Genomic DNA, 19,160 nt, shown 5'->3' with positions numbered 1-19,160 from the left:
TGAAGGACACAAAAAATTACATGATTTGTTCATTTTGTATCATAGATTCTGTCCTCAAGATCCAGCTTTTGGAAAGATCAGTTGACGGATTTCATTGTCTCAGGATGTGATGGTTGCCAGCACAGATGGCTTTCGAAGAGAATTAAGACGTTTTTGTGGAAACTAGGCCTGTTGATATTATGAGAGCAAAGGCTGGAATCTCTGCGTCTAGAGACAGCATACCTCCGATTACCAGATGTTGGGGACAAACAGCAGGGATCGCTATTGTCATCATGGCCTATTTGGGAGCATTCCCAGACCATCTGGTTAATTGCTGCTGGGGACAGAAGGCTGGACTTGATAGATCCTTGGTCAGATCCAGCACAGCCATTCTTATGGTTTTATTTGGGGAAAGGGTTAGGGGAAAAATCTGACGTTACATAGATACAGTCATTCATTCATTCATTCATTCATTGCGTTTATATCCTGCCTTTTTTTTCCTCTTGCAAGGAACCCAAGGCAGCTTACATGATCCTCCTCCATTTTATCCTCACAACAACAACCCTGTGAGGTCAGTTGAGCTGAGAGTCTGTGACTGGCCCAAAGACACCCACTGAGCTTCATGGCTGAGTGGGGACTAGAACCCAGATTCCCTGGCTCCCAGTCCAACACTATACCACACTGGCTCCAATGTGGTAATGACTGCAGTTTCTGCATTTTGTGCCTTCTTTGTCTCCGTAGGGCAGCCTTTCCTGGGCTAGCACGCTCCAGATGTTCGGGGCTCCAACTCCCATCAGCCCCAGCAACCAGGGCCAATGGTCAGGAACACAGGAGCTGTCGACTCTAACTGTCATTGGCTCCCCAGGGTTTCAGCCAGGATTCTTTCCTAGCCTACCTGGCTATACTGGGGAGTGTGCCTAGGACCTCCTGTATGCAAAGCCTGAGCTGTTACCACGACAGCTGGGAGTTGTAGCCCCAAACATTCGGAGGGCTCCAGGTTAGGGAAGGTTGCTGTAGAGCAATGGAGGCTGGTGGTTCTGATGTCAGTGGGGTGGTGAATCCGCTCCAGGTTTCAGTCGGAACCAGTCAGAACTCGAAAGGAGCTCTCCAAGGTGCAATGCTCCATTTCTAGTGATGGAAACTGACCTGTAGCCCTTCTCTTAAAGTAGAAGCAAGCAACTTGTGGTCCTCCGGATGCTTTGGCCTGCAACGCCCATCATCTCTAGCCAGCATAGCCACTGGTGGAGGATGATGGGAGTTGTAGGCCAAAACATCTGGAAGGCCACAATTTGCCCAGCCATGCCCTATAGATAAAAAAAAGTTTCTACGCCTTATGTGTACCAGGACTATCATATCACTCCGCCTGGCAATGGCTCTCCAAAGTCTCCTTCCCATCACCAGCTGATTTAAAAAAAAAAAAAAACTGGAGATGCCAGCGATTCGGTGGAGACTGGTGGCTCTGATCCTCGTGGGGCAGCGAATCCACTCCAGGTTTCAGTCAGAACCAGTCAGAACTCTAAAGGAGTTCTCCAAGGTGCTTCGCGGCCTCCACTGGAATTGAAGTAAACAAAGTAATTGACCGTCCTTGTTCAATTTGATAGGAAATAAATTGATTTCAAACAAAATTCAAAGGAGGAGAAACGTTTGGACAAATTCTCACGGGTTGGGTTTGGGGTTTGTGTCCTTACTTTACTCATGAGGGGGCCATGGAGCGTGCGTGACATGGAGTCTTTCACTGTACAGTAATCTCTGTGGCAGCCTGTAGCCTCCCCAGCTTCCCACACTTCAGGTAAAGCCATCGTGAGGAAGAAGTCACAAGGCAATTCCTCCCATGGGGCCTTTTCACTTCAAGAAGTGCGGGTGGCCTGGGAGGCTGCAGAGCGATGGAGAGATGTGTAACAGAGGAAGAGAACACACTTTCTCAGTGGTTGCACCAATACTGTGAAATACCTTGTCCCATTAAGTTTGGGTGACCCCCTCTCATGTTGTCTTTTGCTGGCTAGTGAAGCCTGGATGCCTTTTGTCTGAAGGTTGTGGGGGGGGGGGGTCCTGCCGTGCCTACCTGCACTGTGTTTTATTCATATTGTCATTTTCACCGTAATGATGTGATTTTTTAACTCTCGCAAGTCACTCTGTGTGATTCATCTGCATTAAAAGGATGGATTATAAATCCTTATATAAATAAATTCATAATCGGTTGGGTGTGTTGTTGGCAATGTATCAGGGGAACCCAGTCACTGTCCCTTTGCAAACGGCTCCAGCATAACTGCAACATTTGGGGCAATGCCCGCCAGCACACAGAACACATGTCATGCGCCATCCATAATGCATCCTGTAAGCACCTTACCTTCATACTTGGTGGAGCAGTGAATGGTGGAGATAAAGGTCTCTCTGGGGTTGCCACATCCGTGTTGTTCAGCATGTCCTGTTTCCTGTAAGATAAGGGGATTTCTCTTAATTTTTCCCCCTTTCTGATCTTTTAAAGGACACAGAAGACTCCAAAGAAGCAGACACTTTGAGACAGTTGAGCCAAGGAAACTTCTCCAATAAAGGTGTGTGTGTGTGTGCGCGCGCACATGAGAGACAGAGAGAAAGAGAGAGAGAGAGAGAGAGAGAGGACATCAATTCCTGAGATTTCATATTGATTCTTTGCTTTATCCAATTATTATAACCCATGAACGTGGAGAAGGTCTATCATTGTGCCATCCGCACAAGAGAACCTCAATAAAGCCCATACCTGCTATGTAAGTTGCAGGTAAAATCCATTTCAGGTAATTTTGACCACTGGGTTAGTGGAGAGTCAGTTATATAGGGCTAGGTTTCTATGGCAACAGCATTGCAAACTCCCCCCCCCCACTCTTCCTTGTCCCCAGTTTCTCCATCTGGTCTTATCTATTGACTCTGCAATGTTTGCTCATATCTTTCTCTCTCGACAGAAAGGACCTGATGCACAGAAGAACAGATGTTGATCACGGTTACACCAGATTACCACCGGGGAATTGTAAAGGAGTTGCTCATGGTTTATCATGGCCTGACAGGCTGAACATCAGAAAAAGGCACATGCAGGGGAGAACTTACAAAGCATGCTCTTCAATGGCGTTGGTTCATGCCCCGCTGAAGAGACCAAGGCAGGAAAGTGCAATGTTATGAAAGACATTTTTCCCCCAATGTCTGTTTTGTCTTTTTTATGAAATTGGAATTTATGCTTTATTGTTGCACACTCCCTGCTTCCCCAGATGGTGTTACATTGCAGAGGCACCTCTGTTAGGTTTGGTTTTCTTTGGATGAGGGAGCAGTGGAGACCCAAGGTGTCTTTTTAGTCCCTCCCGCTAATACTGAACTCAGGTGGTGAGTGCCAACAGAAATGGAGCCAAAATGAGGTCACTGAGAAAGAAGAGGGAGGTCTCAACATGCTTGGGGAAACCCTGAGGTTTACGGAAGTAAAAGGAAGTTCTTCTTTTAAAAGAACAAAAATAAAAACAGGCCAATGACAGTCTGGCATGCTCACCAGCCATGGAATGTTGATAGCCAGTCGGAAAAGAAAACGAAAACTGGAGGATGAAGAGGATGCATGCCTGCTTGAGTCCATAGAATCATAGAATAGTAGGGTTGGAAGGGGCCTACAAGGCCATCGAGTCCAACCCCCTGCTCAATGCAGGAGTCCAAGTCAGAGCATCCCCGACAGGTGGCTGTCCAGCTTCATAGAATCATAGGATAGTAGGGTTGGAAGAGGCCTACAAGGCCATCGAGTCCAGCCCCCTGCTCAATGCAGGAGTCCAAGTCAAAGCATCCCTGACAGTTCCTAATACAGCTATTGTTTTTATAGCTTATGGGATCCTGAAGGAGAGTGTGGCTTGCTGGGCTGGCAGAAACTGAGAGCTGGCGCCCGCCTGCTAGGAGGAGAGGACACATCATTTTGTTGCGGGGTGGGGGGTACTTGGAAATAAATTGCTTTATTGAGCTTGCAATCTTATACCCACTTACCTGGCAGTAAGCCCCATTGAACCCTATGGGACTTACCACTGAGCAGTGTATAGGATTACAGAGTTAGAAATATACTAATGGAGGCAGACAGGCACTCCTTCAAGGCAGCAGATCCCCCAGACAGCAACTGTAAAAGCCAACTTTATCTGTCTCTTTCATACATGCCCGTGCAAACCCAGAGCCCTGCCTTCTTTCCTCAGCTGGCCAGAGATCACCTTCTCCGAGTCACAGGTATCGCGTTCAGAAACAGAGAGGGTCCAAACTATCAAGAAACTGTCACCTAAGGGTTAGTTCATGAGAATTTACTCGATGACCCTGGGTTATTGACCAGCCATCTGCCAACAAAGGAATAATCAGACAGACAGACCGCAGCCTTAATGGTATCATATTAAAGAAATACCTGGATATAGAGTTTCATCTGAATCACTCCTGCTTTGTTTGGCTATCACCATCATCCCACCTTTCCATTTCTTCTGAAAGGCCCAAGAAGCTAACACTAGTAAGATTTTAGAACAGGCCCAGTTAAACACAAATAAAGAAAACACAGAGAAGCAGATACAATCAGCTAAACTGAACAAAGCTAGGAATCATAGAGCTGAAGAACTGGACAGGCATAGGTCAGCCAGAAGAAAAACAGTTTCAGGTGGTGTGGGAACAGATGGATGGGCAGGGAATTCTACCATCTGGGTGCACCGATGAAGGAGGCTCTTTCACATGTTCCCACCCACACGCACAGAGAAGCCTTCACAGCTGACCTACCTGGACAGGTAGGTTTGCACCTGAAGGACACATAATCTGATCGTATGGGCTTTTCTACCCAAGGCTGTTAATCTGCTCCATCTACTTTCGGTTTTGTTGCAGAACTAAGATCTGAGCACTACATAAGGAGCATTTACTTTCCTGCTTTTCTGCTACATAACCTCTAGGTGGCACTGTGATAGAGTGGCATAGTGCAAATACACAAGAGGAAATCACACTTTCTTTCGCCAATCAGAAATAATACCCCTTTTTCCCTGCTCTAAACAAAAAACTAAAAAGCCTCTCAGAAAATGCTGTTTACAAACAGAAGTGAAACTGGAGGGTCATGACGTTGTCTAAAGAACCCCTAAACAACTGTGAGTAGGGGATGAGCACACAACAAATGCCTTGTGTAGAAAAGCTCTGTGTATGTTTACTTAGAAATAACTCCCCATGAGTTCAGCAGGTTTTTCTTCCATGAAAATGTGCATAGGATTGCATCCTTAGTTGAATCATAAGATCATCCTTTAATAGTGGGAAGTACGGCAATTGCACACAGGTACACAAACATTGGATTCATTGTCCACAAATGGACTCATCTGGGTTTGGGGAACCTGTAGAGCTCTGGATATTGTTGGACTCCAACTCTCATTAGCCCCAGCCAGCATGGCCAATTATCAGGGGTGATAGGCATTAGAGTCCAGTAACCGGTCGACAGCCACAGGTTCCCACCCTTGGACAAGTCAATTAGGGCATGAGGCATTGTTTCTATGATTCAACAAGCACATTTATTATTTATTATTTATTTATTGCATTTATATCCCACCTTTTTCCCTCTTGCAAGGAACCCAAGGCAGCTTACATATGTACATGTTTCAGAGAAGGAAAAGAACAAGAGAATCCATTTAGGAGGAAGTAGGTGTTTTCTGTAGTGTTCTAGAACAGCAAAAGTACAGGATAACATTCAATCACACCCCTTGTGCGAATCGCTATGATTATGCAAGTCTGTTCCAATCATTTAGCTTTCTTTGTAAGGAAATACAAGACTAGATTTCACAAGCCCTTCCTTTTAGCATTGCTTTTAGAAGATGGGACTCTGAGGCAACCCAAACCTGCAGAATAAAACTGGTAGCACAGACCCTGCTGGGAGACGTTAAGAGTGCCGCTCAACACGCTGCCTACTGACTCACACTAGTCATCATCTGTGATGATCACATTGGCAAAACAGTCGCACAACATCTCTTCCTGTCCCTTGATCCTCTTTGCTCCACATCCTGCATAAATTCATACAATTGGCTCCTCAGTGAATCAACAGCTAATGAGATTTTGCTGACTAAAATTGCCAAATAAATTAACCTCCGGAGCTGTGATAGGAGGAATAATTGGTGGAGGACATGGCCTGAACATCACCCACCACCTTCGGAGGGCAGAAGGATTGTGCCAGCTAATGCATCTGTGATCAGAATGAAGATGAGGTTGTTCCACGATGGACCCTTTCAGAATCCTGAATATTCTAACCAATCAGTTTAAATTCTTGTTTTCTCATTGCCTTAAAGAAAAAGTGATGGGGGAGTGAGATTCTGTTTCAAGAACACTCTGAAATAAAGCACAAATCCTGCCTGGGGAGCTTCACCAACTTTAACTAAGGGCTTGTTCAGAGGGGTTTTTCTTGGGGCCCTGTTTGAGATCTCTTTGGAATCCATTTGCATCCATTGTGCCCTTTGTTTCATTATAAATGTCTTGTTGCATTTGTTGTAGGGATGTCAGAGAGATCCGCAACAGAAACAAATGAGTTAGGATTTTCATGACTCCAGCCTGTGGATTCTGCAGTGGACCAGCTATTCACCCTGTCTGGCAGATTCCATGGACTTGTGGACTGGTTTTCTAGCTTTCCCGAATTTTCTGCAAATTCCATTGTAGAAAAATGCACAGAATTTGGCCAGAAAAACTGGCCAAATACCTGCATTTCCCCCATAGACCAAAGCATGACAATGTGTATGGGGGGGGGGATTTGCTCATTTTCACACATGTGCTTTGGCATAAATGCACCTTTGCACAAATGTGCATTTGTGCAAATTCAGAAACAGAAAAATCCAATTATGTCTCTGTGCAGACAACAGAACGAAAAGCACCTGACAATCCACAAAACACAGACAGAACGGATGTTACACAATCCATACATTCCTAAGTTGTTGTTGTTGTTCTTGTTCTTGTTCTTGTTGCATTTGGGGGTGGGGAGAGGATTGAGTAAATAATGTTCTTGTGTTCATTCATGTAGAGGGAAAACCAACTGGAAACAAGGTGTTAGAACGAAATCACAGTGGTAGAGTACCTCCTTCGCTGTTGGTCAGTGTAGGCAATATTAGGCTATATGGACCAATTATCTGACTTGGTATACGGCAGCTTCCTGTGTTCCTAGCTAAATCATCCCTTTATTTAGTACCCTGAGGACTGGAATCTTATTGCATCTTGAGGGGGAAAGCCCTGCCTGAAACCCTGGAGAGCCGCTGCCAGTCAGTGTTGACAATATGGGGCTAGATGGACCTAGGCTCTGACTCAGCCTGCTTCCTCTTCCTGTTTAAATCAGCCTTTTTCTCAGAGGACTGGAATCTTCCATTATTTTTATAAAGGCCATAGCTCAGTGGTAGAGCCCCTGCTTTGCATGCAGAAGGCCCCAGGTTCGATCCCTGGCATCTCCAGGTCGGGCTGGAAAAAACCCTGCCTCAAACCCTGGAGAGCTGCTGCTGCCAGTCTGTGCTGACAATACTGGACTAGATGGGCTGAAGGTCTGACTCAGCCTAAGGCAGCTTCTGATGTTCCTAAAACCAAATTTCTCAGTGCACCAAACGTCCTGCAGCCCTGCAATGGTTTTCAAAATAATCCGTAGCCAGACATTTATTTCTTTCTTTTGGTACAACATTAGCATCAGGTACTGAGAAAAGGGATAGCAGAGGTTTTGATCCATTTCCTCTTATCCCTGCCACATTAGTCCCAGGGTGACATGGCCCAAGCGTCCACGTTGAAAGAACAAGCCTTGTATTTCTATGACAACCTCCAGGATGGTTCTGAAGCACGATAACGTGTGACTGGCTTAATGCACAGTGACAGATGACTCCAATGAGGGATGGGGGGGGTTGATCTGGGTAACAGGTGCTCTGGGGGGCACAGATGTTTGTTTATGGTAACTAATTAAACTTTCTTAGAATAGAGATTTTATTGTGGGATTTTATTAGTACTTTTCAGGGTGGGAAGGATCTCAGAGATCAAGAAGGTCTGCTGAAAGATACAAAGATGTACCAGATGGGAGTAAATTTATTCCCTCAATATCTACAGCATGGTCAGTTTGAAACATTTGGGTTTCTTTCTGCAGTTCTCAAACCTGCATACTGTTGTGTAGTCTAAAAACCACTCTGGGTTTAATGCAAGAGGTGTTGAACCTCAGGCCGGTGGGCCGACTCTGGCCCAGCTGGGATCCCAATCTTGCCCACCAGAATTCCATGCCCTCTTCCCCTGGCCCCAACCTCTCCCCCAACTGCCAATCATTTGGTGGTTTCTCAGAGTTTCCATCCCCTCCACCCGTTTGAAAAGGCTGAAATTGTGGCAGATCAAGACGATCTTGCATATTTGCGTGAATTTACGCCTGTTGCTCGAATAGGAAATTCTATAATCCAATGCCTCCAAGAGAATTCGAGAATTAAAAATGGGATTCCAATGCCTAATATCACACAGTATGGTTTGCTCACTGAAGAAAGTAAGGGCACAATCCTACGGCTGCTAGACAGCAGCTAGATGGCCATAGGATTGGTCAGTTTCCAGGAACTGACCTTGGAGCCCACACTCCAAGGTAGGTTCCCAGAGAACTGCCTCCCCACCCCTGCCACTTTGTAGGCAGTGCGGATCATCCCCGTGCCCTGTGCTCGTAAGTGCAGCAAAGAGTGGTGGGGGGGGGCATTCCTGGGGGGGGGGGCAGGGAGTCCATAAGTGCCAGTACAACACTTCCTATGTGTTGTCCGGTCTCCCCATCCCGCACTCAGATGTCCTTCAGCTAGACAGCCGAAATCGGCCATCTAGCCATGAATGCAGGGTGGCTGGAGTATGGAGGAGAGGATCCCCTCCTCACTCCTCCTGCCATGCATCAGATAAGTGGTCACCCCCAAGTTCAGAGGTGGCCATCTATCTGCATAGGATTGTACCCTAAAATGTCTTAGCTCAGAGGTTTGCCAGATGGGAGGCAATTGTACCAGGCCATTAGAAAGAGATCATTAGGACCCTTTTGCTGTTCAGAAAGGAATCCAGATAAGGAGGTATCAACGTTAAATTTAGGTTTATGACTTTCACTTAGTAGAGTCTTGTGAGGGCATTAGGTCAGGTGAGCCATCAGATAAGTGACCAAGAGGCCTCACTGGAGACCATAAATACTTAAGAAAAACAAGCTCACAAGACAGGATGATGTCAAGTATTTTTATTTATTGCATATATTGCATTTATATCCTGCCCCTTTTCCTCTTGCAAGGAACCGAAGGCAGCTTACATTACCTTCCTCCTCCTCTTCATTTTATCCTCACAACAACAACCCTGTGAGGTGGGTTGGGCTGAGAGTCTGTGACGGACCCGAAGTCACCCAGTGAGCTTCCATGGCCAAGTGGGGACTCGAACCTGGATCTCCCAGTCCAACACTCTCACCACTTCACCACACTAGCTCTCCGGAGTAAATATGTTTGTGTCAAAAACATACTTCTAACATGTCAGAAAAAGCTAAAAGGTTTAGATAAGTATGTTGGTGTGCACATTAATCTTGATAAGAAACTTCAAAGTCAGTACCCCTATTTAGACATACGAACATTTAGAGTAGAAAGGTTATCTCTGGAATTCTTGGATAAGAAATATAAAATATAGTAAAAAAAATAGTTTGGACATATTTTATAGCATCCAAAAAGTATCTAAAGGAGACTCAGAACACGCAACAGTGGAAGTGATCCTTTAGGATGAGCTTTTCCTAATATGTTGCCTGTAGAATCAACCTGGTAAGCTTGATACTGATTATCCCTGAGAACTAGTAAATGTACTTGACTCTGCTTAGAAGTCTCGTTTAAGAATGATGTTAGATGTTTCATGTGTTTGAATTTATGCACTCATAAGCTCTTGTATTTACTACTGTGAGGCGAATGCTTTGTAGTAAAAGACAAAAGGACAAAATTTTGTCCGAGAGAGTGCTCCTTACGAACTAGAATTCTGTACTACTCAGAGTGAAGTATTGAACTGGCTCTAGAGGGTATCTGGTTGTAAGAGAAATCTCACAGTAGATAGGTGATCAGTGGTTGCCAATGTACTGACAGTATAGTTTGAAAGAATCTCTGAACATATGCCACAAAAGGCCTCTCCTAAGGTCAAGTTACTAGCAATGAGCATTAAACTAAAATATGGGATATTTTTGTGTTTGGCTCCACCCCCCTTTTGCCTTTGGCACCACCCACCACTGGAATGCAACCCTCGAAAGCATCTCCGAAACTGAATTCGGAGCATTTGTTGAACCTCTTCCTTGAGCAGGAAGAGGTTCAACACAACCGGTTTAATGCATACCCAGGCGCACATTCATTTTCATTTCATTTCTTTAAAGGAAAAGAAAACTTATGAGGTCCGTTCATTCTAATTAGGGAAATGAACGGGAATACAAATGAATGAGTTCTGAAAGAAAATCCATTTGTTTTTCATTCCTTTCAGTCGCGAAACCTGCTGGCACATCCCAGACAGGGCCCAGAAAGGTTATATGAATGAGTGGGAGAAGAGATAAGTTATGTTAGGATTGGGGAACCTGTGATCCTTCAGGTGTTGTTGAACTACAGCTCCCATCATCCCTGACCATTGGCCATGCTAGCTGATGGAAGTCATAATCCATCAACTCATGGAGGGATATAGAGGGAGAGAGAGAGAGAGAGAGAGAGAGAGAGAGAGAGAGAGAGAGATCTTCAGTTTTTATTAGCTTAAAAAATCCTAGAAAATAGGGACTGTTCTGTCTAGCTCTCTGATCAATCTGAATCTGGAAGAGCTTATCCCTTGGATGACTTAAGAGTATTCCAGAAGATTCTGTGCCAATATGATGGAAAGCATAGAAGTTACAAGCAGGAGAAGAGCAGATGGGTCTTCCACTGAAAGCAGTGGGGAACTTTTAGGATGTGGTGGTAGTGGTAGGATGCCATAGCCTGGAAAAGGGCAAAGCTGGAACCCTGAACCGGAGCACCACCAGCCAAGCCCCGCAACAGCTGGGTGAAGATCTTTTGGTAAAGCTCAGTGTGTTTTTACAAGTTGAACCTATGCATATAAATGCTACTGAAGTTTCAATGGAGCTTACTCCAAGGTAACTTTGCATCATATCCCGTAAACCTACCTAGGAGATTTTATTAGCACTTTCTTTGTTTCTTTATGTCTGTGTTTCATCCAATCACTCATTTATTCTTGCAGTCAGTGAGCAGCACAGCAGGTAAAAACACAGAAAACACATAACATACACATAGAATACATGAGATAAAACAAGATAAAAACGTAAGGTGAGATAAAATGGGGAGAGAAATAGGGCAACAATATTAATGTCTGTGTTTTATGAAAGAATTTTTAACCAGATGATTAGCTCTTTTCTGTATAAATAACAGAAAAGCAGTGTGTGTGTGTATCCTGGAGATGTGACTATGGATTCTCCCTGGGGGCATAGATATGAAGGCTATCATGATGAACTTCTGCACTTCAAAAATTACCACTGCACCCTGGACTAGGGCTGGATGAGAAATCCATTTCTATTCATTTTTGAGCAGAATTTACCCAGTTTGCGCCTCCCAGATCTGAATGCTGACTCGAACACAACCTGTAAATTTCTGAGCTTACAATGCACTTCATGGAACAAAACAAAACAAAAAGAGTGTTGAGAATGTATACGTTTGAAAAATGTGCATGAAAAGATACATACTTTTGAAAAATGCACACAGAGCACTTTCATCGATGGGAGGAAAATGCATTCATTCAAAAATGCACACTATTTATGGGTACACTGGGGGGAAATGTGCACAGAAATATCCACAAATGTTCATGAAAAGAAGAGCTCACAATCTGATGTGGATGCAAGTTGAAACAAGCTTCCAAGTGGAATTCAGAGAACACTGGATACAGTGGCCAACCAGATGATTCTAGGAAGCCCAGCTGTCTCCCACTGTTGCTTCCCACCAAATGGTATTCAGAGGCATACTATATAGCCCTCAAGTCTAGTAGCCATTGATAGCCTTATCCCCCATGAATTTGCCCAATCGGATCCCCTTTTAAACCCTTCCAAGATGATGGCCATCACTAGATCTTGTGGTAGCAAATTCCATACTTTAAGTATATACTGTGTGAATAAGTCCTTCATTTTGTCTGTCCTTAATTTCAGCTTTGTTAGATGACCCCTGATTCTGGTATTATGAGAGAGGCAGAGGGAGGGAGAGAGAGAGAGAGAGAGAGAGAGCACTTTTCTTTATCCATTTTCTCCACATTATGCTTAATTTGATAAACGTCTCCCATGTTCCTCCTTACTAGCCTTTCCCTCCTAAACTAAAAAAAGCCCCAAGCTTTGTAATCTATCCTTGTAGGGGAGTTTCTCCAGTCCTCAGATATTTTGGATACCCATGAGAATTGGGGTGTTACAAGTATCTCCCTGTTTTGTTTGTGAAAAAAGCTGGAGGGTATGGAACCCCTTTAAAAATGGTTTCCTTGTGGGGGGAAGAAGGCTGAATTTGTATATGCATTTTGGTCCTGTCCTAATATTAAAAATACTGGGAAATTGTCTTGCAAAATATTATGAAATAACAGAACACATGATACCGATGGACCAATTGTCTGTTTTACTTGGATATGTTCAAGACTTAAATTTGACCTGTGATTTGGAGCATATTGTTAATCTTTTGACAGTGAGTAAAATATTGAAAGCTACTTTCTGGAGGAAGTTCAAGATTCTGACTAATAAAGATTGATTCTAGAGGATCTGGGCTATGGCTCATATGATAAAATTGACTTATTTAAGAAGGTATAAAGAACAAGGCTCTATAAACAAGTGTATTCAAAACTGGTCATTATTTGTCACATATTAGAACTCTAAATTCATGGATGGCTTGAGTCCTTATGTTAAGTTTGCAATGTTGTAATTTCTATTGTAAATAAATGCTTATAAAGCAAAGAAGAAGGAGAAGGAGAAGCTGCTTCCTTATGGGAAGTTGTAACTTGTAAGTCAGCCTTAAAGGCACCGCCTACATCACTGGACCATCATACATACAGGTAAGATCAGGATGGGAAATTGCTCTACATATTACAAAGGCTATATAAATAGGACAGATCATTGGTCCTTTACAGGGCTGTGAACTTGCAGTAGAATGAAAATAATGAATAAGACTGGGGGAGGTTTGCTTTGGGCTAAGAAGACCTTATAGAACTCCCTCTCCAAGCCAAATAAATAAATAAATAAAGAAGAGGCAGAGAGCTGTCTTGCATGCTTTGCATTTTCTGTTACATAGAAGAATTTTATTTTATTTTTTGCTTCTGTGTGACGAACAAAACCATTTGTTAAAGGTGAGGAGGGGAGATGGACTCCATGGAATCTTTTGTGCTTCTTCGCTTACGGTACAAGTCTAAAAGGAAAAGACTGACAGAAGATGGAAAGATGTATTTCTTCACCTCCAGGGCAAGCAAGAGACAAGTCTGAATAGTTTAGGAGGAGGATAAAGTGAAGGAACCTCACGCCCCACACCTCGATGCATTGTGCCGCTGCCAAATGGATACTGCAAACTGCTCAAAAGGAGAAGATTCACATCTTTCCAGAAGGGTGGCAGAGAGATTGGATGAAACATGATGACTACAAAAGTGGATTTGTAGGGCTTGTTCATGTGGGGTCAGGGCTAGAAATGTCTGGGCAGCATCTTCAATGACTGTTTAAGGGTGTAATCCTATGTGATAATCGTCCTCCTCCGAACTCAGAGGTGGCTGATGATCCAATGCAGGGAGGGCGGAGCGCGAAGGGGATCTTCTCCGCCACACTCCAGCCACCCTGCATTTGCAGCTAGACAGCCAATTTTGGCTGTCTGGGCACGGAGCCTTGGAGTCAGGTGGGGGAGGCCTGACAATGCATAGGAAGCATTGTACCAGTGCTCCTGCAGTCTCCTCTCCTCCCTGCTCCCAGGAACACCCCCTTTTTGGCTGTTCCATGCTGCTCTTACAAGCGGAGAGCTGGGGACAACCTGTGCCTCCTATGAGGCAACTGGGCAGGGGGAGGGGAACTGGATTTCTGGGAACCGAGCTCAGAGCACTGTCTCCAAATTCGGTTCCCATAAACTGAAAAATCCTATGGCCATCTAGACACTGTCCAGTGGCCATAGGGTGCACCTGAAAGGTTCTTTAATTTTTCTTGCCCTGGAGATGCCTGAGGAATTTGTGAATTCTGGTGCAAACTGCGCTGATCTGCACCTTCCAGATCAGAACATGTGAGGATCATAGAATCATAGAATAGAATAGAATAGAATAGAATAGAATAGAATAGAATAGAACAGAACAGAACAGAACAGAATAGAAGGGTTGGAAGGGGCCTACAAGAACATCGAGTCCAACCCCCTGCTCAATGCAGGAATCCAAGTCAGAGCATCCCTGACACATGGCTGTCCAGCTTCATAGAATCATAGAATAGTAGGGCTGGAAGGGGCCTGACCATCAAGTCCAACCCCCTGCTCAATGCAGGAATCCAAGCATCCCTGACACATGGCTGTCCAGCCTCCTCTTGAATGCCTCCAGTGTGGGAGAGCCCACCACCTCCCTAGGCGATTGGTTCCATTGTCGTATTGCTCTAACAGTCAGGAAGTTTCTCCTGGTGTTCAGCCGAAATCTGGCTTCCTGTCACTTGAGCCCATTATTCCGTGTCCTGCATTCTGGGATGATCGAGAAGAGATCCTGGCTAAAATGGAGAGGAGGAGGATTATGTATACCACCTTGGGTTCCTTAATGAGGAAAAAAGGTGGGATATAAATGTAATAATTAAATAAGCATCCTTTTTCTCCAGACTTTGCACTTCTCCTATTGAGGGATGCTGGAGAAATTCCAGACAGCCTAAATTGAGTTCAGATTTTTAACAATCTGACCTGCGGAATCCGCTGCATACCGTGCAAAGTCCGTGGACTTTTGGCTCTTTTTTTTTTTTAACTTTCCCCCAAATAATGCAGATTTATTCAAAGGAGAATATACATGTTTTTGCTGAGACATATGCCATCCTGGAAAATATACATGGGGAAAATTGGAATAGAATAGGGGACAATACGTAAATGGCACATGCTAGCATAAATTACATAAATTGTCGTGAACCCTCTTATGGAATAATTTGTGTATTTTTCTGCATAACAGAAAAAAAAATCTAATCCGTCTGTGAATGGATGCTGGAACAAATGACACCTCAAAATCCACAAAACAGAGACAGGATGGATTACACAAAATCCAGACATCCCTACTCCTAAAGTTGTGATGCAGTTCTCAGCTCAGAAAATGTACCGAACCCTGTTAAAAATGCATATTTTCGGATAAAATCCATTTAGAAGTGTGTACATTTAGATAAAGTACATTTATAGATGTGCATTATGTGAGAAAATGTGTATTTTTAAATATGCATTTAAATTTAAATACATATTTATATATGAATGTCCACGCAGATTTAAACTCACACACACACACACTAATGCAGAAATGGGATAAAACAGACATATAAATGAGTACGTGTGAAATGGACAAACCAGAAGTATACAGATCCATCCATCCTTACCTTGGCAAGCAAACTGCCTGTGCTTTTGGAGGGGGTATACAAAAGCAGCTTAGGAGAGCATGAGTCAATCTTGTCAACAATATAATATATGGTACTAGGGAATGGACCCAGGTTTGCACAACTTGGCCTATCCCTTCGTTTGATACAGCACAGCCTAGAATCAAACTTACGTTGCAGTCAGAGTTGCACACATTGTACAGCCCTGTCTGAGTGAAGCCACAGCTCCTGGCTCCCCTAATTATGGCCCCTGCCTCCTGAGGGAGAGGTCTGTCCACTCTGTCCTGGGGTGGGGGGCTTTCCCACAGCAGGGGGAAGGGGCAGACTACCAGTTTGTTGCTCAGAATAATCCCTCCTGGCTTCAAACTGTTTTGACTGCAAAACTGTCTGCTGCTTAAGAAAGTCTTCCACCTAGTGACTGAAGACGGAACTTCAGGCTTCAAACACACAGACACATTTAATTTAAATCAATTAGCGAGAAATCCTACGGCCGCTAGACAGCGGCTAGATGGAGAAGCAACCTGCCTCCACTTCTGCGCTGCCTCGGAGGCAGCGCGGAACAGCCCGGTCCTCCGCGCTTGCAAGAGGAGCGCAGAGCGGCAGGAAAGGGGCGTGGCTGGGGGCGTTCCAGAGTGGAGAGGGCATAGCTGCCTACACGACACATCCAATGTGCCCTACAGCAGCCTCCTTCCCCGCTCCATGCTCCCGCGGCTAGACAGCCGTAATCGGCTGTCTAGCCAAAAATGCAGGGCAGGAGGAGCACGGAGGGAACGATCCCCTCTGTGCTTCTCCTGCCCTGCTTTGGATAGGCGGTCACCTCTGAGATCATCTTGATAGGATGGCACCTTTAATGTGGTTTTAAAACAAAATAAATTCAAGGCCCACGCTCCTACAGTTCCCTTAGTATGCACATCAAATGTCTAGGTTTCATGGTCTTGGCACTATGGCATGGACATCCTCTGTTATTTCTATAGAATAGTGACATTTTCCTCGAAGTCTTGATTCGTATGTAGCCAAACACTGCACCATCCACACACCAGAGGGAAGTATCAGCAAGCTTGGGAAAACCAGCGGGGCAGAGTGGTTAGAGGGGCAGGGAGCTTGACAGGATGATGTGATCCAATTGGATCAGCTCTGAAGTCCGGTCCCCTGGCTTCGTGCTCCAAAATGAAGTGAGGGCTCATGGCCAAAGCAACGGCTTTATTTGAACTCCGAGGAGAGCCGTCCTCAGGAATCAAGGAGCATAAGGAAGGCTGAAATGAGTTTAGAATGGGTATTCAATTATGGAGGCCAAGAAACGGCTGGATGGTCGGGTTGCCAAATGAACTGTGCGTGGGACGTGGTCTGGCAGAACTCTTGCACTGTTTGATCGTGGCCTCGCACGTAGGTCAAAAGACTGCATACAGGGGGGGAGTCATAACCCCCCAGCGGTACCTCTTTAATACCTATAATACTTGACAGTGCCAGGCTGAAACCAGGAGCAGTTATATCTAGTGACGTTGCAGAGTTTCAGATTTCCTCTGGCTTAGAAATAGATATCTCAGGGGGTGGGGGGCATGTAATGCTCACTTCAACTACCAGGCAGGCATCGCACAGTCAAAAGTTGTTCTCCGGCTCAGATTTTAGTCTGAGCTAGAGGAGAAATAACATTTTCTGATCAACCCCCTCTCCTAACCCACATCTCTCCCATTCTTCCTCACCTGCAGCAGTGGGGAGAAGGAGGAAGGGAAGGAGGCAAGTCTCTCTCTGTATCGGAGGAGGATATGGCGGTCAAATCCTCCCCATCCTGAAACGTACTTCCCCTGGCTCACTTATCAGAGCCTCGAGTGGCAGGCTGGAGGTAAATTACAAGGAGGTAAAACATGGTGGGTGGAGAGTATTTGGCACCCCTCTTTCACATGCTCTTCTTAATGTCAAAAGAAGTCCTCTCTCCCTGCTTTATGCACAAGGGTGTTGAACGTGTGGGTTATGACCCTGGCCACATCTAGTTTGGCCCTCAGATCCAGGGCCGTCCCTAGCGTTAGGCAGAGTGAGGCGGTTGCCTCAGGGAGCAGTTGCTGGGAAGGGTGGCAGCATGCTGTTGGAGGACAGAGCCATGAGCCATGCAACCTGCAATGTGCCCCCTAAAGGCGCAATCCTATGCATGTTTAGACAGAGAAAAGGCCTACAACTCCCAGCATGCCCCAGCCTACATTGTGGGCTGGGGCATGCTGGGAGTTGCAGGCCTTTTTTCTGTCTAAACATGCATAGGATCGTGCCCTAAGCTAGCCTGCTGCCGTCGAGAGCGGTGGAGGAGGCAGTCCCATTATCAGCCAACAAGCACAGATTCAACTACTGGTCCAGTTGGCTTTTTTACACGGAAGGAAGGGGCTGCCATCTTGTTCTTTGCCTCGGGAAGGAAAGTGGATTGGGCAGGCCCTGCTTGGATCACTCCACGTTGGTGCAACCCTGGGCTGAGGACAGCTCATTGAACGGAGCAGCTTGCAGAGAGAACGTCAAGCACTGGAGAGTAAATATCAAATACATGAAAGTACAGCAAGCAGCCACAAGAGACGGAGGAGGGGTGGGGAGTCCACCAAGGACTGTGGTTTGAAGATGATCAGTGTACAGAGGAGATGTACCCTTCAGTCAATCTGGGCAGCATGCCTTGTTTGAGGGGGCGGTAACCCTCAAATAATCCATGGCCCACAGGCCTGGAAGGGTAATTAGGGAAATCCAACCGACACATGTGGCAGGGGAAATAAGCCACCATGGCGTATTTCCTCTCTGATCGTGTGAACCAGTCGGCCTCCCATGGTTGTTTTTCATTTGTATATTTAGAGGGTGGGGGGTTACATCCAGATTAGCAGAGAAATCCTCTCCATGTCTACCTTGAAGTAAGTCCCATTGATTTCAATGGGATTTACTCCATAGTAAGTATGTATAGGACTGCAGCCTATACATACTTAGAAGGGCACAATCCTATGGCTGCTAGTCAGCCGCTAGACGGCCATAGGATCAGTCACTTTCCGGGAACCAACCTCAGAGCCCGCATTCCAAGTTCGGTTCATGGAGAACCGCCTCCCCGCCCCCGCCACCTCATCAGCAGTGCAGATCATCCCCAGGTCTGTACTCGTAAGAGCAGTGCAGAGCAGGGCAAAAGGGGCGTTCCCAGGGGCAGGGAGCGCGTAAGTGCCAGTACGGCACTTTCTATGCGTCGTCCGGCCTCCCCACCCCACGTTCTGAGGTCCCGCGGCCAGACAGCCGATATCTGCTGTCTAGACACGAATGCAGGGTGTCTGGAGTGTGGAGGAGACGGTCCCCTCTGCACTCCCCCTGGCATGCAATGGAGAGGTGGTCACCTCCGAGTTCAGAGTCGGCCACCTATCCACAAAGGATTGCTCCCTCTGTTAGTCGTTCTTAGTGCTTCTTGGTGCAGGAGAGCAGCATTTTTGGTCAAGGTTTTTTAAAAATATACATTTTAAAGGGGACAGAGGGCAGGCATTGGGGTGAAAAGGGGCCCACTGATGGGAGGGAGCTCAGTGATAGCACTTTGCCATGGGTCATTGCTATGCATCTCCCCAATTCTGGAGCTGGCCAGAATCAACAGCCAACAAAATTTTAACACAAGCAATGCAGTCACCAATGGCCTTTTCTATATTTCCAGAGA

The 19,160-nt window shown here is 45.5% G+C and overlaps 1 protein-coding gene across 4 annotated transcripts in view; it reads right to left on the bottom strand.

Moving 5' to 3' along the window:
* The window catches only part of RAP1GAP2 (RAP1 GTPase activating protein 2), a 242,911-nt gene that overhangs the window by 104,369 nt on the left and 119,382 nt on the right, over positions 1-19,160 (bottom strand). For all 4 annotated transcript variants that reach the window (XM_084823044.1, XM_084823042.1, XM_084823043.1 and 1 more), the window contains one exon: positions 2,327-2,411. In XM_084823044.1, coding sequence (XP_084679170.1) covers positions 2,327-2,411 — 85 coding nt within the window. The remainder of the gene's footprint in view (positions 1-2,326; positions 2,412-19,160) is intronic.

Source organism: Heloderma suspectum, chromosome 16, assembly GCF_057233095.1.
Source record: "Heloderma suspectum isolate Gila_16-S chromosome 16, 16-S_ref, whole genome shotgun sequence".
NCBI classification, from domain to species: Eukaryota; Metazoa; Chordata; class Lepidosauria; order Squamata; family Helodermatidae; genus Heloderma; species Heloderma suspectum.
The sequence above is the reverse complement of the archived record's forward strand: the minus strand, read 5'-3'. Positions and strand labels throughout refer to the sequence as shown.